Source organism: Mandrillus leucophaeus, unplaced genomic scaffold (genome assembly GCF_000951045.1).
Source record: "Mandrillus leucophaeus isolate KB7577 unplaced genomic scaffold, Mleu.le_1.0 Scaffold772, whole genome shotgun sequence".
Lineage (NCBI taxonomy): Eukaryota > Metazoa > Chordata > Mammalia > Primates > Cercopithecidae > Mandrillus > Mandrillus leucophaeus.
The window spans coordinates 1,261,518-1,287,509 of record NW_012108386.1 but is presented as its reverse complement, the minus strand read 5'-3'; the positions used below and the strand labels follow the sequence as shown (position 1 = coordinate 1,287,509).

The 25,992-nt window shown below is 37.7% G+C and overlaps 1 protein-coding gene across 4 annotated transcripts in view; it reads left to right on the top strand.

Annotated features, from left to right (window-relative positions):
* The window catches only part of VSTM2A (V-set and transmembrane domain containing 2A), a 28,572-nt gene extending 3,748 nt beyond the window's left edge, over positions 1–24,824 (top strand). The window contains exons 3-6 of one of the 4 annotated variants that reach the window (XM_011966779.1): positions 797–847; positions 3,690–4,026; positions 7,682–7,891; positions 22,879–24,824. In XM_011966779.1, the coding sequence (XP_011822169.1) occupies positions 797–847; positions 3,690–4,026; positions 7,682–7,891; positions 22,879–22,967 (687 nt within the window). In that variant the 3' untranslated portion in view covers positions 22,968–24,824. Of the gene's footprint in view, positions 1–796; positions 848–3,689; positions 4,337–7,681; positions 7,892–22,756 lie in introns of those variants that run through there. The other 3 variants (XM_011966780.1, XM_011966781.1, XM_011966782.1) reach the window with 3 other exon arrangements.
* Positions 24,825–25,992: the final 1,168 nt, after the last annotated feature.

Here is a 25,992-nt window from a genome sequence, read left to right as displayed (position 1 = left end):
AGGGAGAGGGATGGAAAGGAAGAGAGGAAGAGAAGGGGAGAGAGAAGGAGTAGAGAAGGGGCAGAGAGAAGAGAGGAGGAGGAGAGTGGAGAAGGGAAAGAAGAGGAGAGAAGAGAGGAAGCAGGAGAGAAGGGACTACAGGAGTGGGGAGCATGGAGGGGACGGAGGGTGACTTGGGAAGAGGCAGGAGAGAGGGTAGTGAGGTGGGAAAGGAGGGGGAGAAAGGAGGAGAAGAGGAAAAGGAAAATAGTGGGAGGAGGGGAGAAGGGAAGGGGGTCCGGGCGAGAAGGGAGACCTAGTTGAGCGAGAGGCGGAGCCCCTCTGAGCCTGCAAGAGAATCTGTGGCCAGGAGCCCGGGGCGGGACGGCGGGCGGGATGGCCGCCGGGGCAAAGGCGCGGAAATTCGTCCCGGGGCACTTCACCCTTACTCACGCCGGCCGCCCCACCCCCGGCGCCCGCGCCACCTCCGGGCCAGCGTCCGCACGGGTCAACCCGCGAAAAAGACCCGGCGGCTCCCGGCCCCGCCTCCCGAGCGCAGCCTCCGAGCTGCGGGGACAGCGCCGGGACGGTTCCGGGGACAGCGCCGGGAGGGCGCAGGGGACAGCATGGGGACGGCGCGGGGACGGCGTGGGGGCGGTGCGGTCGGGGCCTGGACGGGGGTGGCCACGCCCCTAGTCGCTCCCTGTCCCCAGGTCACCCTGAGGGCCCTGCCCGGAGCGGCGAAGGCTGTGCTCGCGTGGGGGCGGGCGGTCGGGCGGGCCTGGCGCCGGACTGAGCGTTCGCTCCTTGCCCGCAGGTGGAGCTCTTGCCAGACAGAGACCCGGACAGCGACGGGACCAAGATCAGCGTGAGTTAGGGGGCGCGCCGGGGGCCGCGAGCCCAGGCCCGGGACGCACAGCCCTTCCCTGTCCCCGAGAAGGCGGCTTGCCAGTGCTGCAGGAGAGCCCGGTGCCCCTTGCTTGCCTCACTAGATACATACAAATGGAAGCACGTTTAGAGTCCCTACAGAAAATTACATATTTTAGTCACATAAATATCCAAACATTCTAGAGAATCGTTTGCTATCCAGAGAGGTTGTGTGACACTTTCTTTCATTGCTTTTTGTAACTTACCGAACAGTAAGAGTAAATACAATGCTAACATCTATTCAAATTATGGAAATAATTATATTTTAGTAGAAAGTAAAACACTAGCAGAGGAAAATATTTTTAGGGAGAAAAATATAAAGCATCCAACAGGATACTGAAATTGTGATTAAATTAAGCAACTAAATTTTGAATGTCACTTTAATGCATGGAATGTATTTCCAGTGCTGTTATTCAGAATCATATAAATATAATGCCAAAAGCCAATATAAATGTAAAACCATTATTATAGGAGCTTGACCTATTGAAAATGTAAACTTACAGTTCTACTCTATTGCTTATTACTTTTAATAAGTGTGTGTAAAATTTAAAAAATGAAAGTCTTATTTTTTTACTCTACCTCAAATGAAGCCACATAGCATCAGTTAATATTAATAATACTGCTTCATTTGATAAATAGAAACGAAATAGTTATGTAATACAACAGGAGGAAATCTGTTAAGCATAAACATATCGTTATTATATGTTTTTAGAAATCTAAAATCCCAATGACCTACATTTTAAAAGAAAATGTATTTTAAGGCTCTTACAATAGCATAAAGTGGTAGAAGATTGGAGTTACATCGTAACTAAAAATGTACAAACATATTGTACATAGAATCTAATTCTGTGATCTAAATGTGTAATCTCAACATGGAAGAAAAAATGACAAAGATGAAATATCAACCATAAACTCTGATTTAAAACTCATAAAATTACTGACTTTTTAGGATACTTCAATTATTCTTATATCACAGAAACTGTTGTTTTCCTACAATATTAGAAAAGCTTTATTGGTGAAATCTAGTTTTTTCTTAATTATTTTATTTTTCACATACATATACAACTAGATAGATTGCTTGGTGACCATTCTTCCTTCAGCCTTCACCCGTACCCCTATCATCTAAAGGCCAGTAACAAAAATAGTCTCATACATCCTGACCTCTGACGCATACAATGAGAAATATGAGTACACACACAACTGTTGATGGTATTACCTATGCCAATAGTGCATAAAAGTTAATGAGTGGAAGAGAGTTTTAGACACAAACTGAGGCAGAAAGTAGTTTGTTCCCTGTTTACCCACTGTGTGACCTTGAACATATGTTCTCAACCAACAGTTATTAACTTTGAATTCCCAGGAGAGTTGTTATAAAATACTGATATAAGCTCCACCCTCTAGAGATGCAGACTTAGTATTTCTGTATTACTCCACATGACAGTATTTTTAACAGCACCCCAGGTGATTCTAATGTACACTCAGTGTTGAAAATCACTGACCCAAACACCCCAAGCCTCAGTTTACTCAACTATAAAATGGGATAATAATATAAATACTCTAGCTACCTCAAACTTTATTCGGAGATTTAACCCAGAATAAATGTGGAAGTATTCATTTCCATTTTTATAGTATTAGTGTATTTATATGTAATTTTATATACACTTAAACCCATAGGGTTCAATTGTTGGAAATTATTTGTATATATACCTCTATATGTAAAAACAGATGAGTGCTTCTCAGGTTTTTCTAATAATTTATGGCTGTTTGAAAGTGTAGTGTAGTGGCCATTAGCAGAAAAAATAACTTTCGGCCTCCTTCATTTCTTTTCTGTATCTTTCAAAATCAACCAAATTCTTGAATCCCAAACGTCTTATGAAACCTATAATTGTCTCAGTTATGAAGAACACGTGATTATGTATTAAACCTAACTGTTCTGATAAAGATGCTTATATATACAATATATGACATATAATAGAAAATCATATATTATATCTAGTATATCTATCAGATATCTGATCATGCTATTAGTCTGGAATAAAACTTATTAGAAGAAATAAGAAAGCCAATTTCAATTTTGAAAATCAAGCCAATGTTTTATCGATGGCATCCCAAGTCCCTGTAGCATAAAGTCCCTATAATGGCATGGGATACATACTTTGAGCAACAAGACTTCAGGTGATAGGAAGCTGTACCCCCAAGTCATGCCACCCCATGACTAGAGGCAAGACTGCATATAAAATTTAAGAAGAAAAAATAGTAGTATCCAAGTTTGTTAACAGCACCTTTAGTAGTCATCCCAGTGTGGGGATACAAGTGCTTTCTCACTCAAACCCATGACCAACAAAATATTTTTGTGATGTCTCAGAGTTGAGGGGGTTAGTTTATAGCCCACAGGGAAGGAAAGAGGTTGTTTCACCTATAGAGTTGGCCTTATTGGTTTGTGCTTCATTGAACTGAGTTAAGCAGGCAGAGGCCAATCCCATGATGGAAAAATGGCAGAGCTGCTACTGGCCTGTGGACAATGGGGGGCATATGGCTGACAGAATCTGGCACTGGCTGCATTGAACTTATTATCCCCTGAGTCTGCAAGTGCAGTGGTTGGTGGAATAGGATAACCAAGGCCTTCAGATGTGATGTTAAGGAAACAAAAAGCTCCTTCACTATGGCTATGGGCCCATTAAGACCCTTTAGCTTTCCAATGTTAGCAAGCTCAGGGGAAAAAAATGGGAACAAAATCATTTGATGTAGCACTTTATTTTTTTTTTTTACCTGCAATCTTTCAGACAGTGAAAGTCCAAGGCAATGACATCTCCCACAAGCTTCAGATTTCCAAAGTGAGGAAAAAGGATGAAGGCTTATACGAGTGCAGGGTGACTGATGCCAACTACGGGGAGCTTCAGGAACACAAGGCCCAGGCCTATCTGAAAGTCAATGCCAACAGCCATGCCCGCAGAATGCAGGCCTTCGAAGCCTCTCCCATGTGGCTGCAGGATATGAAGCCCCGCAAGAACGTCTCCGCAGCCGTCCCCAGCAGCATCCATGGCTCTGCCAACCAACGAACGCACTCCACCTCCAGCCCTCAAGCGGTAGCCAAAATGCCCAAACAAAGTCCACAATCAGGTATGGAAACCCATTTCGAGCCTTTTATTTTACCACTCACGAACCCTCCACAGAAAGGTCAGTCGTATAGAGTAGACACATTTGTGAATGATGGTTTTGAAAATCGGAGACCTAGTTCAGTGCAAGTGATTATGAGAGGTGACTGCTGAGCCTGCACCGATTCACTCAGAGCTCAAAGCATGTGGGTGCGCCCCGTGAGTCCCCTAGTGGTGCTGCATTTCCAGAGCATCTGAGAGCTGGACTCTGGTTTTTTTCCTTCCTGTATTTACACATTATAAGAACAATAAATCATGTAATGTTGGTTACATTACAAATGCATGTTCATTTTCTCTACAGATTTATGTATCGATAATGACCCAAATTAAGAGGCTTTCACTTAATCAAAATGTAAATGAGAGAGACATGCCATATCATGCATTTTCAGCGACCCATAGCTCTAAGCAGGACTATTCTCCAAGGGCTTCTGATTTTGAAGGAGAAACCTCAGCTGCCTGTGATGATGATAATGGAAGGACAGAGGGGGGATTGAAGACAGTAAGTGGTGCAGAGATAAGGCAACTCCTGTGAATGTGCCTTCCAGGCCAATTTAGAAGCTTAGTCACAGGATTCTGAAGGCAGCTGTGCAAGTTAAAGCTGTTCTGAATGGCATTAATGTATGCAGTCATTCAGCCAATGGAAATGCGTAGAAGTTTTAACCTTGATGTGGGATAAAGGCTTCGTGGAATGAGCAGAACCCTGCACAACCCCGTGGCCATCACGATTTCCTCAAACACATGACATGGGATGAAGGGAGCACAAACATACTGACTTCATCCTTCTTTAGGTTTTTCCCTTTATATTTTATCACTGAAGAAGTATTGATGCTACCATCAGTAATGGAAAATTACATTGCTAATATTATTTAAGATCTCTTCAGCCATTAAATTAAAAAGTCTGATTACTTCACCAGGATGATTTCTGAGATCTCATCTCATATCATCTTGAATACGCACACACACACACACACACACACACACATCTCAGAAATCATCCTAATCAAATATAGACTTTAATATGTATATCAAATATATATATACATGTAGAAATACATATAGGTTTGTATCTTTAAGTCCTTGCTTGTGAACAATGCTTTTAAATGTTTTTAAAATACTGTATGCCAAAATAGGTTTTCTGTTAATGCTTTACTTCCTAATGGATGTGATTTGCACATTTGTAGGGCACTTGGATTAGGGTTCTCTGAGTTTGCCCTGCCTTATAATGTAGATGAGCAACTCTCCTGGCATGCCTTGGTCATTGCAATTTATGTCAGTCTGATGAATAGATGGCTTAGCCTCTCTGAAGCCCAGTGTGTATGGATTTGTCTAATTTTTTTTTCTTTGTCATCTTTTCTGTTTCCCAAATTAAAGGACAAACTAATATAGCTGGAACATATGTGTGTGTATCCATACACACAAAACACACAGGTATATGCTAAATTATAATGGTAACCAAATGATGGTTACAACTTTGTGACTATTATTTCAGGAAGATTTCTTCACATTATCAGAAAAGAAGTTAGACACTACAGGCAAGATTACAGAGTAGACTAAGCAGACAGTTTACAACCTAATTAGCAAGAACTCCAATCATGGAAGTGAAATTATTAATATTATCCTACATAGACTGTTCCAAGTTAGATGTCATCAATCTGTTCGGCAGAATAAAATCAAACAGCTTATCTATTCCAAGTGAAGAATTTGGAATAGAGTGGTAGAGTGAAATGCTTTATCTATTTCTAGAATATTTTCTTAGCTTTTGGGGTTTAATAATGCAATCTAAAAATATCTATTTCTTTTATTTTAATATCTCTTAGCGCTGTGATTAGTGCTAAATGATAAACTCTAGATCTCTTCTAACAATTTTCAAATGAAAATTACTGCTCTTTTTTCATCCCATTGCCAGCCTTGCTGTTAGATACAAAATTGCTTTTTCTAGAGTTAAAGATAGAAGGAGAGAAACAAATGACTCATGAAGTTTATATTCATTAAAAGTCCTGTTCACTAAAAGTATCTGCTTGTATCAAAGAGTAACCTGAAATACCTCAAAATATTTAATTTCAATATTTCCAACCAGTGAATACTGGATCATATTTTTATATACTTCTATTGACATTTTCTAATTTCTATTTCAGAAGCTGGGGCAGTCCAGCCACTGACTTATGTGTAAGTTCCTATACTTGCACAATTATTATATATAATTCAGTATCGGGGTGGATATTTATATATTATATTCACTGTAATACCCACATCCTGATTTATGATTTTTGCCTTAAAATTTTCAGATTATATTCAAATAAAGCTTATTTCAATACCCATGTTTCATTTATTCATTCATTTATTCACCTTCCATTCCTCCCAGGAACTCACATACCAAGCATAGGGACGCAAACAAGGAAGACACACTTCTTCTCCTCAAGGAGTTTGTATTTTAGTTTGCAAGAAAACAAAATATTTGTACATTCCATTTATCATGCATCTTTATTTCATTATTCTGTGAAAGGCAAGATGTGATGAAGGCACAAAAATCAAAATCTTACTTTTGGAAGCCAATAGCTATATTGTACTAGCCTTTTATCTTCTATTGTTTGACACAAAGAGGCATCCTTCATCTATGGTATATGGGACACTGTCATATCAACCTCTGTCACAAAAAGCTGGCCTGTTTGGCCCTTTATTTTCATCATAATCTTTGACTTAGTTGACTAAATTATTTAAACTGAAGCACTCACCTCTTAATTGATACTATTTTTCTGTCGAATTTCTGTTTTATGAAGGAAAACGTATTAGCTGAAAATAATTTTATATAAAATCTTCAAATTTTCATACAATTAATTTAACCAGTTTTTCTAGAGCAGAGATTTACATGAATAGAGGAAGATGGAAAAGATAGTCTATGACCATCTACCTATCACAAGATAAAGCTAACTATTATTTAAGGTATTTTCCAACAGTTTTTGAGCATGTGACTTTCCCCTCCCACTTAAAATTGTTTCTTTTTTATCTTTGTGAATCCTTTACTTGTAAAATTATTTGAATTCTACCTCCATTTTGTGATCAACAATTAAAACAAAATATTGAACCAAAACGGTTAGGCAAACAGATAAACAAAACTTGGCTGTTGCAATCCCTTTAAAGTTTGCCGTCTAAAATTGTTCTGGACACTCTCCGGTTTAGACCGGCTTAGATCATATCAAACCTATTCCCCTCTGCCCAATTTTTTTGGCTCTATTTGCAAGAAGCTTATCAAGAGAGGATGCCAATAAATATGATGTTATCAGGAAAGCAATACATAAAGTTAGAAGCAGAAGAAATGTTCTATAGATGTTCTGAGAAGGTGAATTCTTGCTTCTTGCTGGAGGAGTCAGGGAGGGCAACCTGGATGAAGGGGCTTGGAGGATAGGGAGAGCTCACACAAGCAAATACGGTGAAGAAAGACCTTTCGGAGAGGAGGGTGGCACCAAGCATAACTGACTGTGGAAGTCCCAGGATCTTGACCAGGATGGGGTGGTTTAGGTCCCTCTTTGCAGAGAACACAGGACTCGATGCCACTCCACTGTGCCCCCAAATACCCCAGTATACTGAGCCATTCTCTACTTGTTTCTTCCTGTCTCTTCCAGTGTCTCCAATCCTTCCAGAAGTCAAACATCTCCTCCACAGACCACCTCTACCAGTCCTTCCTTTCTTCTCTCTGTCTTCATTTTTTTCTACTGACCCCCTCCCCACCTTCCCAAGGTCACACAGAACTGTGAAGCAGCTTCCTGCTCTTCCTCCCCAACCTGGCCGTGGATCAACCCCTGCTGTGCAGAGCTGCATGCTGGCTCCTCCAGGTCAATTGCCCAGGTCACTCGCACTCCCAATGCTGTCATGCAAGTCACTGGTGTCTCCTGCTTCCAATTCCCTGCCCTCTCACATCTCATCCTTCCCAGTCTCTAGCTGACCTTTCTCCCTTGATCGCTCTTTCCTGACACTCTTACCTCTCTTCTCTTTGCGGGCTGGTCCCCTATTTACTGGCTCCTAGCATTGCCCTCTCTCCTTTATTGGCCTCCCCCACTAAATTCCTCTCTTAAATATAGTTCTTTTCACATTGTCAACTCCCTGATCTTCTCATCCACTTCCATGGTTTTGACTGCTAAATTTTCTTAGAAAATTGTTCCATTCACCTTTGTACTTCTGACTCATTTCTGTAGATCCAGACTCATATTCACTCTTGTCCCCAGAGCATCTACATATATGTCCTGCAAGAACTGTGGCAGAGTAAGAATGTCTACACACTTGTCTCCATCCCACCCAATGAAGCCTATTTTCCTTCCCCTGAGCGTTGGCTGGCCTGTGACCACTCTGTCCAATAAAGTAGGAAGAAGTGAGCTGTGCCAATTATAAACCTATCCTTTACAGGGGCAGGCAGCACCTGCTGAGCCCTCCTGGAGGCCAGCCACTGTGGAGGCAGTGCAGCCACCTTACTGACTGAAGCTCAGCCATGGCCCTTGGTGTGCGAGCCTGGAAGCAGCCTTGGGTATCCAGCCACTCCAGCCTTCCTCCAGTCACAGCTCCAGTGGCTGTCTCATTGCAGCATGAGGGAGCCCAAGTGAGCACTGCCCAGCTAAGCACAGACAACACGCAGAACAGAGACAGATGATGATCTCCTGTCACTTTAAGGCACTAGGTTGTAGTGAGGTTTGTTTCGTAGTAGATGCTCAGATAAGACATCTAAAACTCAAATATTCAAAACTGAATTTATCTTAGCTTTCTCACCAAAAAGAAATGTTCTTCCTCCTATGATCGCAAACTGTTTTAATAACATTCATCACAGTCGTTGGTCTTGAGGAAGCCTTGAAAATGTTCTCATCTCTTCTGTCAGCTGACACACTGAATTGTCCTAGTAATTGTCTCCCTAAAACATCCCTGAGAAACTGCATCTTTTCTGTTCTAACCAATACTGGTTTATTGTCAACACAGGCTCTTTTCATTTTCCTAATCTAATCCAATCTATTCCAATAAGAATTTCTTGTTTTAACTCTAATACAAGGGGCATATCACAACAGAGCATGTATGAAATGATTATTATTTTCAAAGTGCCAACATTAGTTTTCGTAGTCTAACTCCAGCCTTGTTTCTTCTGAGTTACTAATCTCATTCAGTCTTTCCATTTGGTATTGCAGGAATGTTTTCGGATATTTTGTTACCTCTATGGCTTTGCAAATGCTGTTTCCTTTCCCTATTTGCTGAGTTCCTACAAAAATGAAAACTCCTTTATTAAAGCTTTCTCCTTTTCTCTTTGTCAGAATTGGTTACTCATCAAGTTCTCAGCAATTTGTTTATACTTACTTTGAAGCCCTCACTGTGCCTTGTGTTGTTGAATCTTTAGTGCTGAAAGTCACACATTCTGGAAAACCTCTTAGTTTTAAGCAAACCGGGACAGTTGATCACCTTAACTGTAACTTCTTGGCTACAAATATCGTAACTTGCTTTTGCAATTCCTCTATGTGCCCTGAACAAGTGGGCTCATGTTCTTTTTTTTTTTTGTATAATTATGTTTTCGTAATTAGATAATTTTGCCACTACTCCAGAACTGATCAAGACTCCCAAACTGTGTTTCTGAAAGTGAGTTGTGCAGCCCATCTATTCCAGGACTCCACCCAGTGCCTACTGAACCAGCATGACTGTAGAACCAGAAATAAGCATGCTATGTTCCAAAAGTTAAAAGAATCATTAGCTTTTTGAAGTTTTTCAGGGTAAAAAAAATTTCTTATCATTTACTATGAGATATATATCTGGATGTCTATCTGTGTCATGCTACAAAATTCTTTTTTTAGAGGCTCTGCTCTGTTGCTCTTAGTGTTTCCAGTATTAGGGTGGACTTTTGTGAATCTGTTCACTCCTGTGATCAACAGCTGGTATTTGTAAGGAAACTGGCTGCAGTGAAGGTGGTACTTGTGTCTCCATGTGTGGAGTCTGTAGTAGTTCAGCAGGAATGCTGATTCTCCGAACTCCGAAATACAATTATTGTGTGTTCACCGTGATATGAACCTGACTGTTAAGAGGCAGCTGCTGCAACAGCTGCCAGGAGCCCAGAGTGGCCACATTCAGCAGGATTCGTCTTAACACGGGATGGCAAAGCCATTGGGAGGAGGGAGATGAGGGGCTGAGGGTCTTTGCAGGAAGATTGCTTGTCTCATTTAATATGTGAGTAAATGATGCACTGCTTTGAGGTAGAGTCAGTCATATAATTCAGCCCTTACTGCTGATTTTTGTTTAAATGATCCAACTTGGCTGCTTACACAGGTTAAATTAATTTCATCATTGTAATTCTATCATATAAATGGCAACTATGTAAATCAAGTGTCTATGAATAAGACAAAAAATAGATATGAGGGAATGATTTGGATAATACAGGCCAAGGAATCTGGTAGGGCTATATTTGAACCAGAATTACGTGGATTAAGATTCTATACTGGTTAAATTCTCCTGCAAACCATATTTAATTTTACTCATTGAAGTTCAGAACTATTTGGGCCTAGAATGTCAAGGCCTTGCTGTAGGTTGGATGGGCTTTTCCATTCATAACTGGCCACACGAAGGCTTGCTTGTGACTCCTAGTTCCTCTGTAGTTAAGGAGACATGAAACAGAATTTGCCAATGTTCTAAGTTCTTGTCTCAAGTGATTCCATGATGTCTGCGACTTCAGGAAGCTACCAGAGGACCAGCTTCCTGGCTAGATGGCCAAAGTGTTGAGAAATTGCTAGAAAGGCTTCACTCTGTTAGTCACAATAACACACACCCTAAAAGAGCAACAAAGGTCAAGAGTTCCTTCTTCCAAGGACCACTTCTGCCACTGATAGGCTGAACCAGTGCCTTCATCTGAGCAGTGAAGGGGCGTAAATGAGCAGGGACACACTCCTCAGACCTTCTGCCTACGGCTTTGCCTACTAATTGGTAGAGGCACTAGCACACAGCAGTTAAAGAGGAAAGCTGCTTCACATCTCAGCTCCATCACTCATAGCGCTGTATGTCTGTTTCCTCATTTCCTTCTTTTTTTTTGTTTTTGTTTCTGTTTTTGTTTTTGTTTTGAAACGGAGCTTTGCTCTGTCTGTCGCCCAGGCTAGAGTGCAATGGTGTGATCCCAGCTCATTACAACCTCCACCTCCCGGGTTCAAGCAATTCTCCTGCCTCAGCTTCCTGAGTAGCTTGGATTACAGGTGCGCACCACCACGCTCGGCTAATTTTTGTATTTTCAGTAGAGACAGCATTTCACCATGTTGGCCAGGCTGGTCTCAAACTCCTGACCTCAAGTGATCCACCCTTCTTGGCTTCCCAAAGTGCTGGGATTACAGGCGTGAGTTACTGTGCCCAGCCTGTTTCCTCATTTCTTAAATGAGAACTATACTACAATCCTCACAGGGTTTTGACAGTTAAAGGAAATGATGTACATATGAAGATTGGCACTTAATAATCCCTGAATAAATGGTGGCTAGTTGCTGTAAAAATATGACTATTATTGCATATGCTTATATACCATTATCAGCAATGCAATGATTAGAGTTAATGGTCTTTACCACCTGGTTCTTCTAGGCAAATATTTTCCTTCCTGAGTGTGTGGAAGTGATGGGTTAAGGAAGGAAAACTAGATCTCCATTTCTGGCTTATGTTTTGTGGTTTATAATTTCAGAGCTTTCTTTTTTTTCTTCTGTCACAATGCCATTAATTGATGATAAATTTTCCTCTAAATAAACACAACATATTAGCCACCAGCTGTCTTGCCCAAGGTTGTAACTAGATCTTTATTATAAAACATGATAAAATTCCAAAGGATTTTTAAGAATTTAAACTGCAACCTGAATAAATAACAGGTATTCTAAAGCCATAATTATACAAACTGGTGTTCATCTTAATTAAATTCAAGTTTTCAAAAAAGGTTTTCTGAGTTTTTAAAATCACAAAGTAATTAGTAATACATCTGAAAACATAAACAAGTTAGAATATTATTTAAAGACTTAAAAAGAAACAAAAATAAAATAGGAATATAAATTAATAATAAAAAATTCATAGTTTATGGTACCAGGTAGATATAGATTTGATTCCTAGATTTGCTATCTACCAGCATGTTACTTTGGGTGAGCTGCTCACAAAATGTCTCTGAACTTCAAAATCTTATGTATAAAACTGATATGGTAATACTTATCTACCAAGGATCATTTTTAACATTAAATGAAATAATGAATTTTAAAAATCTAGCAGAGTAAACCTAGCACATGAGTGAGCTCAGCAATGCCCTAGTTCTCTATCTCTTTACCTACCAGATAAGAAATTATGCTACAAAATAACCATTATTTAAGAGGACAACAAAGAAACAGAAATATGAATAGAGAATAAAGCAAATAAAAACAAACTTGGAAAGCTCAAAAATTATGCAAAATAATATCTAATGAATTTTAAAATGTAATAATTAATGAAGGATTTATTTAATTAATAATGCCAAAAGGAGACATATAATCACAGTTTACAATATATATCCAAGTGAACGCCAGTTAAAGAACTAAGCAGAAAATAAAAATCAAATATAGGAAGATTAGCATAAAATAAGATACTTGTGACTTTGAAGGTTAAAAGTTACAAAATCATTTGCAAGTGAAAATATTTAGCTATAACTTTAAAATTTTATTTAACTAAATAATATGTAACTAAAAAGTAAAGCATCAAACAAGGAAATATTTGTGTCTAATACTTAGGAAAATAATAAATGTCAATATTTACAGATGCTATGATTTTCTAACCCACTCCTAGTCACTTAGAGATATTAAAAGTGATCATCTAATATGAATAAAATTAAGATAAAAGTATAAACTTAGGTCAACCTTCTACATAACTCCAATACCAAAGTAGAAAATAATTTTAGGAATAATATTGAATCCTCAATAGTAGCAACAAGTAAAAGATATAAAATATATAATCATTTTTTGAAAAAGTATGGTTGCAAATCAGTAGTATGAATATGATGACCACTAAAACACTTCATTGAGAGAGTTTAGGTTTGAATAAATGAGTTACAATGCTATGTTTTTGGACGGCCCATCTCAGAATTGCAAGCATGTCAGGTTTTTCAGAAGTATTTATAGATTTGATGCAGTCCCAGTCAAAACCCTTTGTCATTAAAAAAAAATTTGACAGATATAATCTTGGCAAAAGTTTTCTAAATCAACAAGCATCATAAAGGTTACAGTGAATCAGACATTCTGCTACATTGCCATTGGCATGGTGAATCAGTACTTCCCTTGTGAAGGAAAATTTGTCAGGGAAGAGTCATCACGAGGCTTTAGATTATGCAACCCGTATGTCCCTGAAATTATACTTTCAGGAGGAAATTCCAAGGATATCATAGTGAGTCATGAAGTGCAATGCTTATCATGGAGTTTTTCATACACCTGGAAATACACAGATGACCAAAAGGCAAGTTACCTAGTGAATGTGTTAAAGCATACAGTGAACATTAAGCAGTTTCTAGAATCATGTTCTCAAAGAATGTTTAGAGACATTAGAAAGGACTCAGTACATAACATCACATGAAAAAATATAGGATACAAAACTTTAAGGTGAAAAAATGTAGCGTACAAAGCTTTAAATCAGTCTGAGCCATGTGCACAGAAAAATAAAAGAAAAAAAGAAAATGTACAACAGTCAATATGTTATTGTTTTTAATTTTTTATTGTTTTGCTTGTTTATAACACTTGTACAATGATAATGTATTACTTTGTTATAAGCAGAAAAAGAAAAATTAAATTTTTTCCAATTAAAAATGGTAAACAGTTGTCTCATAAGAGAGAAAATAAATTAGCAAACACATAAAATATTTCAACAAAGAGAAGCAAAGTAAAATAATGGTGTATAATTATAGAGTTCATGACAAAATCTTAAAAATATCTACACATATACATATATGTACCTAAAGTACTGTTATGAAAATGGTCTATGCAGAAAATGCATTGAAATTAGGAACTTTGTATTTTATTACATCTTATTTCCTGGAGTCTGGGTGGAGAATCTGACCATCAAGTTAGTCTTGCTTTTCTAAGCAAATAGGTGTGATCTTGATGAATTCACATTGATTAAATAAATCAAACACATACAAGTAAATAAAATATCATGCAATCATTTTTCCTGTCAATGAGATGATTCACACAGCCCCCAATTCCAAGGGAGATCAAAGTGAGGATACTCCCATTGTCTTTGGGAGTATCAAGGGAAATCAGACACAGGAAGATTTATAAATGAGTATTATGTTTTACTTAATGCAACTGCTTCAAAACAGACTCTGAGAGAGCATTTTTGCATGAATTCAGAATCCTATAGGTATAAAACATACTTGATATAGGTTAAACAGTGCTTGAATTAAAGCAAATAGTAAAATCTAGGAGTTATGGTTTCTTAGTCCGTGAAGCTGACAAATATGAAGCTGTAGAGAAAATTCTAAAGATGAAATTAAGTCTAGCAATTTTATTATTATCTTCACAGAGAAACATTTTAATGAAGTTAAATAATGCAGTGAAATACTTCAAATGTTAAAATGTAAAGGTGTCAAGCACTGTGCAGCGAAGGGCTCTGTTATGAGATCAGTGTTTTTCTTGCTTCATTTTGATGGCTTCTGTTACAGACACACCCTGAGGAGCCTGCTCTTCAGCCATGCATATAATCTTTTACCTTTAGTTTTTCTGATTAAACAAATTCATATGCTATGAAGGCAATTCTCTAACTTCTAGCATTGTAAATAGTTAATTTGAAAAATCCAACATTTAGGGATTGAGCAATAGAATCACAACCACTAAACAGAAAAAAAAAAAAAAACTTTAGAATTTAAAACCTCACTCTATTTCAAACTATCTGAAAATATTATAAGGATTGTGAAGATAGGAATTGTGTCTTGAACTTTAAGTGTTATTGCAGCACTTAGCATTGTGTTTCGCATGTACTTAGAGTTAAATGTTTAGGGATAGAAAATTACGTTTTGGTTTATGTATAGTGCAAAACACTTCTGAGGATAATACCACTGCTAAGAATATACTTGAAGTTTAATGTAATTTGGTGAATGTTTAAGAAAACAACCCCAGACTGCCTATGTAGCAGTGGTCAGAAAAGATTAAAAAACATCCCTTGGACTATCCTTCATTACATATTCATGATGATAATATTAATTTATTTAAAATGATATTTAATGACAAATTATGTCTGGGAAGTTTGATGAACAAATCCCAGGCAATGGCTTACTTCTGTCCTTTTATTTGTATATCTTGATAAATGAGATGTGAATTTTTAAAATCTTGCTTCAAATATTTCTAATTACTTAATGCTGATAGCTAAGAAGATAACTTCTACTAATGAAGGTAATTAATAAAGCATTCTAATTAAGAAAACTTGAAATAGCTAGATTAAGGAAAACGGTAAAGCCACTGGCTCAAACTTGGAAAAAATATGGGTAAAATCTTAAGATATTTTCCTTGTGTTAAAACAGGTGTGTTTTCTGAAGCCATATAATTTATGCTTTTTTAGGTCCTATTGACATTAGGTCCTCCAATGATTCCTTCCTCAAAGTCAGACATTAATCAACCATAAAAATTTGTTTTTTAGTTTTTTGTTGTTTTTTGTTTTTGAGACAGAGTCTTACTCTGTCACCCAGGCTGGAGTGCAGTGGCGTGATCTCAGCTCACTGCAGCCTCCACTTCCTGGGTTCAAACAGTTCTCTGTGTCAGCCAAGTAGCTGGGACTACAGGCATGCGCCCAGCTAATTTTTGTATTTTTAGTAGAGACGGGGTTTCACCATGTTGGCCAGGATGTTCTTGATCTCTAGACCTGGTGATCTGCCTGCCTCGGCCTCCCAAAGTGCTGGGATTACAGGCGTGAGCCACCGCTCCCGGTCGTTAGTTTTTATATTTATAAATCATGGCTATATCTTTATTTTTCAATTTACCTAAGAAGATATGTGGGAAATGAAATCACATATTTGCAGCTATGTTTCTTTCCTTCTTTCTTTTTCTTCTATTTTTTTCACTCTGAGTTCCTCAGTTGCCATTTCTTTAAAAATATGAGATGTTTTTCCTGCTTTGATGAGAGATTTTTCTCTGACAGTATTGGCAGTGGAGGTCTATAGCAACATGCAAAGAGGACGTGGATAAGAAGAGGTATTCTTTATTTCACCAACTGATGAGCGATTTCTCAGATATTCAGCCAAACTGACCCCTGTTTCCTCAACTCACGAATTATTCTTTTCTCTGCCCTTTTCAGTTAGTAGTCAACAATACTAGCTGTGATGCACTTCTGTTGGCTTTCTAATTCAGGGCAAGCTGTCCTCACTGAGCCAAGGAAGGGTTCTGGGTGCACGATCGCTGAAAGGATGCCAGGGCACATGGATGCCATTTGTCTCTATTGCGTTCCCCAACTTGAATACACTTTCTGAAACCCTTAGTCAAATTTAGCACCATTCATGATCAGGGCAACAAAACCACATGTGGAATTCCTAATATGAAATTTGTGATTTTTCAAATAAATCCTGGATTAATAACTACCTATACATGATTAATAAAGAGAATGCTAATGAATAATGAAAGCAAGCAGGCAGGAAGCATTTTTAAACTCTGTGACTAAATAGTTTCAAGCATTTTAGCAACATTTGTCTATATACCAGTAAATGTAGTGCTAATTATAAATCATTCCTATTTATGCATTAAAGCAATTATTAAATATATGCAGTATTAGAATTTCATTCTTGGAAAGGTTTCTGTTTGTTTTTCCACCAATTTATATTGTTCTCCTTTACATTTTGCCAAAGCCGTTCATATCTCTATATATTTTTAATAGGCAGAATTGGAAAAGTATAAAGTTTTCAGATATGAGGAATTGCCATACGAAATTATGATGCAAATATTTGTACCATCTTAGCTCTACAGTCAAACAGAAACCGGATTTGAGTCTCACCTGTACCACCTACTAGTTGAATAAACTCCAATAAGTTGCATAATCTCCTTCAGCTTCAGTTCCCTATCAGTAAAATGATTATGGTTAACTCCTGGGATCATAGCCAGAGGTAAAGAAATCATAAGCGTTCAAAATTATTGGCAGCCTCTATCATAACCATCATCCCATCTGCACAAAATCAGTTCTTGCTTGTAGGGGTGTGCTACCATGAAAATGTGCTGTTTTCAGACGTGCCGTGTCCCCAGCAAGAAGAAGGCAGCATTGCTTGCACACATCCACTCTTCAGTTGCTGCAGGAGGTAGAAAGGCCTGACAGCTGCAGAGGAGGGTTCTAAGCAACAGAAGAGAACGGTCTTTGGTGAATGGAGTGGCACCCATGCACCCTGTCCTGTAGAACTGCGTTCATGGGCAACTGCACTCCCCCTCAGCTACAGTAAGAGCCCTCATAACTAGAACAGAGCTGTAAATTTGCTGACTAAAGGAAAGCAAGAAGGGAAATTTAAACAGCTGCTACCAACATGCCGGTGCACATTAAATAGGCAATTTATGTATTAGGTCAAAGTGAAGCACATTTCTTTTAAAAGCAGATTTCTGGAAGAAATTGGCACCGGACGCATAAGCATTCTAATAAAAAGATACTCTTCTCAAAAAATTATGGGATAAAATCATTCTATTATTTGACCTTTCCCCTTAAACAGTGATTTAGTATGTTCAAACCTGAATAAAAATTGCATTAGAAGCTAGCTCAGTTTTTCTCACACAGCGATTTTCATTTCTGAAGCTGGCACCTGTAATAAATGAGAAATATGTTGAAGGGGCCCGTCTGTCCGAAGAGCTGTAATGGACACTCAGTTCCCCATAAGCTGGACTTCTTCACAGACAGAAAAGTATTTGGCTGTTGCTACTTTTACTGTTGGAGGATTTCTATTTTTAAGTTTGTGGTTATGAGCCTCACTCATATTCACTTTTACAAAACAAAGATTCTGGAGTCAGACCATGCAGCCACAGTGGGGTGGTGGGTGGGAGTAGAAAATGTTTTCTTTCTTTTTCCTTGCTCCTTTTGATCCATTAGATACCCAAACAAGAAGAGAAAGAAGAGAAAAGCCGACCAGGAATCACACCTAACTCTGCAGAATGATGCCCCGAAAATACTGATGGTACCCCATATCTAAGCCAACTAAACTTGTGTTTACATAGGAAATTAATCCATCAGAAAATATTCAAAGCCAAGAGAAAGTGGATATTTGGAGAATTGGTCAAATGTACATGGAATAAGTGGTTTATTTAGTTTTCTTCACTCAGCACTTTGAATTAAATACCCACATCCCCTTCTGGGATCTTTCCTAGAGCCCAAAATTCTGGTTCTCATCCCCCACCTGCCACTAACTAACGATGGTACTTTGATCCATCAATGTAACCTTTCCTGGGCCCAGACTACCAAATTTGAATAAAAAGCTTGGAAAAGAGATTTTTGAAAAGAAGAAGGAATGCTAGAATAATAGTGGAGCCAGGTATTAAATGAATATTTAAAGGAATTCAGAGGAACCTTTGTAAGCTGTAAAAGTCTATGCTATGAAAAGTTAAAAATATTGTTATATCATAAGAAATTTGGTACATTACGAAGAACAAACAGGCTTTACATTTTATTAATGCATAGAAAAACCAAGAGGCTGGTAATGTTTTCATATTCAATATTTATCAGTTCAGAGTTGGGGAAAAGTTAAGTTTTATATCAAGTATGAAGTATGTTATATGCGAACTATGTTACACGTGGTGCATTTCCTCTGAAAAGATGAGTATACATTCAAATGATAGCTGCGCATCTCAATTTAAAAAATGTGGGGTATTGGAGCAAGGTCGCTTGTCTCAAGGGGTTTCAGAAAGCAGCAGATTTCTGCTCTGTGCTGATGGACCACACTGCTGTTTCTTCATTTCTGTGTCTTTGCATTACTCCCTGCTAGGATGAGTTATTTCACATTTTTTGGGTTACATATTCCTGATCTGCATATTTGCCACACAGGGTTGTTGTGAGGATTAACCAGTATGATGGAGGCACAGTGCCTACTGCATGTTGCCTGGCACCTAGCAGGTCCCCAGTAGTTTCAGCCATTTTGGAGGGTAAGGTGTGGGCACGCGGAAAGATGCAGCACTGTTCAGCCTGCCCACTGTCTCCCAGCCTGGTGACTGCAGACGCAGGGAAAAAATGGTAGCACAGACGGAGGTCTAAACTGAAAAGGAAGGTGCTGAAAGGCAGCCAAGCACTTCTACCTGGCGGACATATGAGAGGGGCATGGAAGGGCAAGAGGCATGAGAACAGGAGCTGGTGGCACTCAGGCAGTGACGCAGAAGCAGACCCTGACCTCTCCAGGCAGTGGCCCTCTCTGGCTGGCAACAGGCAGTCCACTTGAGGCGGGCAGCCCCACACCATTTCCGCCGGACTGCTGAGGCTACCAAGGTCTCAACTACTATGCTTTGCTTGTTTTTAATTTTCCTTTCTTTTTGTAATGAAATATATGGAATTTCTGTTATTCTCTGAAATCATAACCATAGTGAAGTTAATATCTGGAAGGTTTTTTCCATGTTTCTCCTCGGCCGGGCTTTCATTTGTCACACTCTCTTGAGAAATGCTTGCCTGCTGCATCTCAGGAGAGGCGAGGCCCACACCACTCTTGCATGAGGAAGAGAAAAGGATGAGAAATGGAAGCGAAGTTTCTGCCCTGCTGAGACTTCTAAGACTTCTCAGACTCTTCCATTTACAAAATGAAGAAAACACCTCCTCCGCCTTACAAAGGCGGGGGATTACACTTGTGACAGCACTATGAAAATCTGTAAGCACAGAAACAAAGCAAATGAAAGGCGTCATGATTAAACAGATGTCGAAGGACATTATGAAACGGCAGTCTGTGTCCAAGAGAGACCTCTAGGTCCTATTAGGCCTATCTTCATCTAAGCCTACTGCCTGTAAATTTTCTTCACATAATTTAGATAATAGCATCTTCCTTTCTTCTTCACAGAGCATTTTATGTTGGGGGTAAAGTTTGAAAACTCTCGAGGCCTTGCTTTACACATTGAAAGTAATTTTTAAAATTGCAAAAAATTTTACTCCTTGCTTTTAATGAGCTAATAGCATAATCAGTGAGGTAACAAATATGATTAATTACACACAATGTAGGCCTGGTAAAGAATCTAGCAAAAGAAAATACTGCTGAAGTTCAGAGGAGGGAGAGATTACAACTAGCTACTAGGAACAGATAAATGGACAGGCAATTATCTGAGGGCAATAGTTGCTTAAACGTGTGACTGTATTAAGGGGATGACAGATTATCCTGCTTGGCCTCAGCAGAGAACAAAAGAAATCAAATAAAACAAAACAGGCAATCCTATCACAACACAATACCTGGCATACTAATATGATGAGAATAAGACAATTCTACACAGTTATTATGCTCACTTTAGGAAACATGGGGAAATAGTATCTCATTTAAGATCTCAAAAGTGAGTGGCAGCAGAGGAAATCAGAACTCAGGGGTCCTGACGGCAACCCTGGCTCTGAGTATTTCACAAAAGTAAAGCATTTCTATCTGTAAAATGAGCACAGAGTGGCCGAAGTTTACTTGTTACATAAAAGTTAATATTTCCATACAATAAACCGTAACATGTTTGATAAGAAGTAATGGCATTATGTAATTAGTATAAATCTGAATGAAAATGACTATGATGATTATTTGTTAAAATTACACAGGACAAATTGTAGCATTTTAGATTCTCAGATGTCACTTCTAAAAGTCTTTGGGCCTACAAAGATAAAGAAGTACATATCTTTTCATTCAAGACATAAAAAACAGAAAGGAGAGAAACACAGTAATTTGATGACAATACACATTTGCTTTAGAATTCACTATATAGGAAAAAATCTTTGTAATTTTCCTGGTGAAAATGAATTGTATTTAATTAAAAATATGCTAGTAAATGCATGCACCTAGAGTGGTTGAATGATTACAATCTGAAAACAAAAGCACTATGCTTCAATAGTTTATTACATATCTGATGGAAGTTCAAAATTTTAGTAGGCTCAAAATATTCTTTACACTGCATCATTGGGTTTCCTTTTAGTTATAATACTCATGTAAATTATGCTTTAACTTGCACATGCTGGATATAGTATGATAGGAAATGGTGGGTCAAAATGAAGCAGCTGTTTCCATAATATCTCACTGGGCTAATGGGATCGGGCATGTCCTGTGAAGGGTTGATTAATTAAGAAAAGGGACGACATAAGTTATGGTGCAGTTTCAACAAATTCGAGCCAATCTGCAATGCCCATGTTGAAAAGAAAACCATTATTTCACAAAATACATTTTAAATAGTGAATTATTTTACCAAGTTGTATTTGCTTTCAGCATTTTAAAACTTGTATTCAATACCAGACATACTTTGTGTGAAATCAAGGACCATTGCCTATTTGGGGAAGCATTTAATAATTTATTTTTCTTTCTTTTTTTTCATTAAATGAATCCCTGTCAAAGAGTTTCTCTTCTAAAGATAATGAGAATACGTGTTTAATTTTGGAAAGCTCTGATGTTATTGGTTCTACATAGATTGTGTACATTTTCCTTGCAAAATCTCTGTACTTAGAACTGCATGTGAACTGAGCTATCACTGTTGCATTTTTTGAAATTTGTCACCCAATTTGAATAGAGGACCATTCTGCAGAGCCCCACTACTAACCTCTGGGTCTTCCTCCAGTCACTGGGTTTCTGTGAGGAGATACTGTATACTGGTAAATATATAGCCCTCCTACCAGTAAGGCAACTCAATGACAACACTAAAGTAACCTAGCAGAAATACAGTAATGTGAGTTTACTAAATGGCTACTTTGGAAGCCCCAAATATTTATTCTACATACAGTGACTTTTAGAGAAAAAGGGGTTCTGCCACAATTTTTATCATTGTCAATGTGGACCCAAACATGATTTAGATGAAGTATTCAAAAGATTGCATTTCCCCACGCTTACCCCCTTCAAACACATTTAATCTTTGTCCAGTTAAAGATGAAAGAAGGTAATGCTTTGATCCTCATCACATTTTTGTTCTTTACTAATAAAGGTATTCAATATGTAGCTAGAAGTTTATTGAATAAAATATATGAAAAAAAAATGCAAAACTACAATTTCTTCCCTGAGATAGTCTTGGAGCTCTTTCAGGAGTTTCCAATTCTTGATAGCACTAACTTTCTCCAAGATTTTGAAGATTTAAAAAAAAAAAAATCTCACTCTAAAAGTAAATGCCCAAATGCACCCACCTTAGAACAAGTTCCCCCCTCGTTGAGGAACCTGCTGTCCTCAGGTTGTGTCATATGCCCTGTGGATTTATGCTCATGCAGTAGGAAAAAAAAGGGATGTGTTTTTAGGTACCAGTATAGGAAGAACCAGATGACTTTAGGGAATGATCCTCAAGGAATTACTTGAGGGAAAAGTATCTGGATTTGCCCCTCTCAGTGTTCCCAGCCATGGGATGGCATTGTTTGAAAACAGACAAAACAAACAACACCAACTTCCTGGGACTGAAATCCTTTGTATGTGTTGTTGTTTGCAGTGCATGCCAAGACATTCATGAGCACCAGAGCCAAGCTGGCGAGCTAATTAAATATATATATGTATGTGTTTAAAACAGCCTAATAAGGAGCGTTGGAAATCTTCAAGATGAGCGAATATCTTATAACTTCTTCCGCAGGTGCGAGGATAGCTACAAGCCATGGACTTTCTGTCCTGCTTCTTGTTTGTGGCTTTGTGAAGGGTGCTTTGCTTTAATCTAAAGTGCTGACTTTTTTCCAATATCACTTTCTCTTCTTAAAGCAAAGAGCAAATCGCCTGTAAAATCTACGGAGCGGACAGCAAAGTTGACCCTAAACTCCAAGCACCACCCTGCACCCACTGTACTCTAATTCACTACACAAGGAGCGCCTGCTTCCGGAAGCATAAATGAAGAGGCTATCACATGCTTTGTTGATCATATTTTCTTTGGCAAAACACTGATCTTTTATTTTAAGAGAATTAGTGTGAAGCGATAGAACGTTTTCTAATAGCAAGATCTATTTTTTTCCCTTTTCTTTCGGCGACTAAAATCATCTCACTGACTGCTCGAGGGTTGGCCTGAATGTCATCAGGATAGGGAATATTTACTATGGATACCACTGATTTCCTACTAAAGGACCCAGTATCTTCAGGAAGCAAACAGAGATCAAAACGCTACAGAACAGAAGCTATCATCAAACAAAACCCCCTTTTTAGGGCAAGAACAAAACTATCAACACTGCAAGTCAACAAGGAGGACATTACTTTAAATAAGGAATAACACAAGAAAGAATTTTTTTTTATTTTCCCCTTTTTTCTTGGATTTTTCTTCTTTTTCTTGATTACAGTTCTTATTCAATGGTGGCAAGTGCTGGTTATGGCCAATCTCCGTCAATCCTAGGAGGTTTACAGAACTACATTTTGAGTGTTCTATATTTCAATGTATTTTAATTCATTTTGCAATTCCTGTATATGCAAACCTGACAAATTCTGTAAATTGCTTATAGTATATGTGCTATAACTTCAAAGTAGATGTACTGCGACCCTCATGCAAGCTAATTTTTATCATTATATATATAAATATATACTTAAGAATATCTACGTGTTAGGCCACTGACCAACTTTTTTTGACCAAGTGTTTGTTTTTCGTTGATAATTCATACACTGCGTGAATTTTGTAATCCATTGTTTCACTTCCACAGGTTTGACAGCTGCAGATGGTCTATGTTGTCCTCTGCTTCATTCTGGAAAGTGCATATTCAAAATTGTATCAGTCTCTGATCGATTAATTAATTTTGTTACATCTGTGCTAAGTTGGAATTTGCTATGTTCCCTTATACATGGGATAAAGGTTTATTGAGGTTTGAGAGTCTCTTGACTCGGAAGAATGTACACTCTCTGGTTTTGACAGCTATTTCTGTATTATTATCATTATACTCTTGTCAAATAGAAATGTTGCTTCTAGAAAATTTGCCTTGGAGGTGAATGTGGGGAAGGTGAAGCACTCACCATAATTCCCAAAATTCATGTTAGAACATTTCTTGCTATGGCTAAAAATGCTGCTTTCTTTGACCTTTATGAATTTCTGTACCTTTGTCATTCTGTTATTTGCTGCTAATTATATTTTAATGTCTCCTAATTAAAAATTAAAATTTGGTTGTTGGCTAAATACAATATGCAAAAGATGATGGCAGGTCCCCGACTAAAGAAGATTAATGTGTTCAGTTTTCACTGGTTAAGTGAGTTATAATTTTAAATATTCCATTCTTATTTTTGGCTTTATGATAATTCAGACTATTTTATTTTGAACCTGTTTTCTACTCTGGCAAGAAAGATAGGCAGAAATATTAAAGTGTTCCATATACATTATGGAATAGATATAGCTTGAGAGATAAATGATCTAAGTTTTCCTTCCAGAGAGATTCTTCCATTTTCTCTCATTACAAAACCAGAAGATCAGATATGTGGGGCCATCAGCTCCCAGCCTAAGGTCCTATAACCCGAAGCTTGAAGGCAATCAGTACCTCTGCTTTTCCAAGGTAAATGCATTCATTTTCTTTGATTCAGTTATAAGCAAGTATATATTTTCATAATATTCTTGACATTACCTGAGAAATAATATTTCATGCTAAATCTTTTACTGCCATTTTTCTCATTCATTTGGTTTATCATTTCAGTTTAATGAGAAAAATTAATAAAGGTTTTGACTGCGCTATTTTATTAATCTAGAAATGTATTTTCTCTCAAAGTTTAATACTTAAAAATGCATAAAATAATGGTAAGATAAATACCATCTATTAAGTTTAGCTGGGCCTTAAAGATTGCACACATCAAAGCATAAGTATACTGTTTCAAATTCAGTCAAATTGGAAAAAATCTACATGTAATGTACTTTTACTCAAAATTTAGGTCATGAGATTGGTCATTTCTAAAGCAACAAAGACTTGTACCTGTATCAGCAATGTTTGCCATGCTCATAATCAAATACATATGCTAGTTTGGAATGAGCCACTGGCTCATTGTATCGGTGTCCAAAAGAATGAAGATTTATCTGTCACTGTGCCACCAAGAGTCCAACTCACTGGCCACTTTGAGAAAGAACATGGTGCACTATTTGCTTCAAACTCAAGAAGTTAATATGGAACCTTAAAAACTGGAACAGAAACTAAAACAAATTAAGGAGATCTTTCAGAGATTTTTAACCTTATAGTTTGTCTCTGCAAGTATAACTTTGTAAATAACCATAACTATGAACATGAATAAAGATTTAAAAATAAGTTAGCAGACATTCTCAACCTTGTTTCCAAGATTATGTAATGTTTATCATAAGAGAGAATCCTAAAATATTAAAATTGCTTACTTGAATTTAAGTTGAATGCTTTTGTTCTTTCTTAAAGACTTATAAATTGCTTGCAATAAAATAATGCAAATGAAAACAGATGAGGATAAAATAATAAAATAAGATAAAAATTATTTTAAGCAAAAGCCACTAGACGGGGTTAGTAAATAAGCTTAGTGGAGTTCGTGAACCCACTGAAATTCCATGTATATTTTTGCATATTTGTTTTATGGAGATGGTCCTTCATATGGCCAATCAATTCATTGATTCTGAGTGATTTGATTATGATTTGCTGGCCTAAAAGAAGAATGTTTAGATGATTTTGAGCATCTAAGAAAACCTGATAATTATCATTTTGAACTGGTTTGCCTTAAAGTTCTTGAATATAATTTAGGAAGATATGCTAAGGCACACATATGTGTGGGTGTGTGCAGGGGGGACAAAAAAACACATTTTTAAGTTCAGAAAAAAAAATTATTGCAATTTGTTAACAGCATAGGCTAATGATACAGGATGATGTTGGCTGAATTTTCAGGAATACTAATGTAATTTTGCAA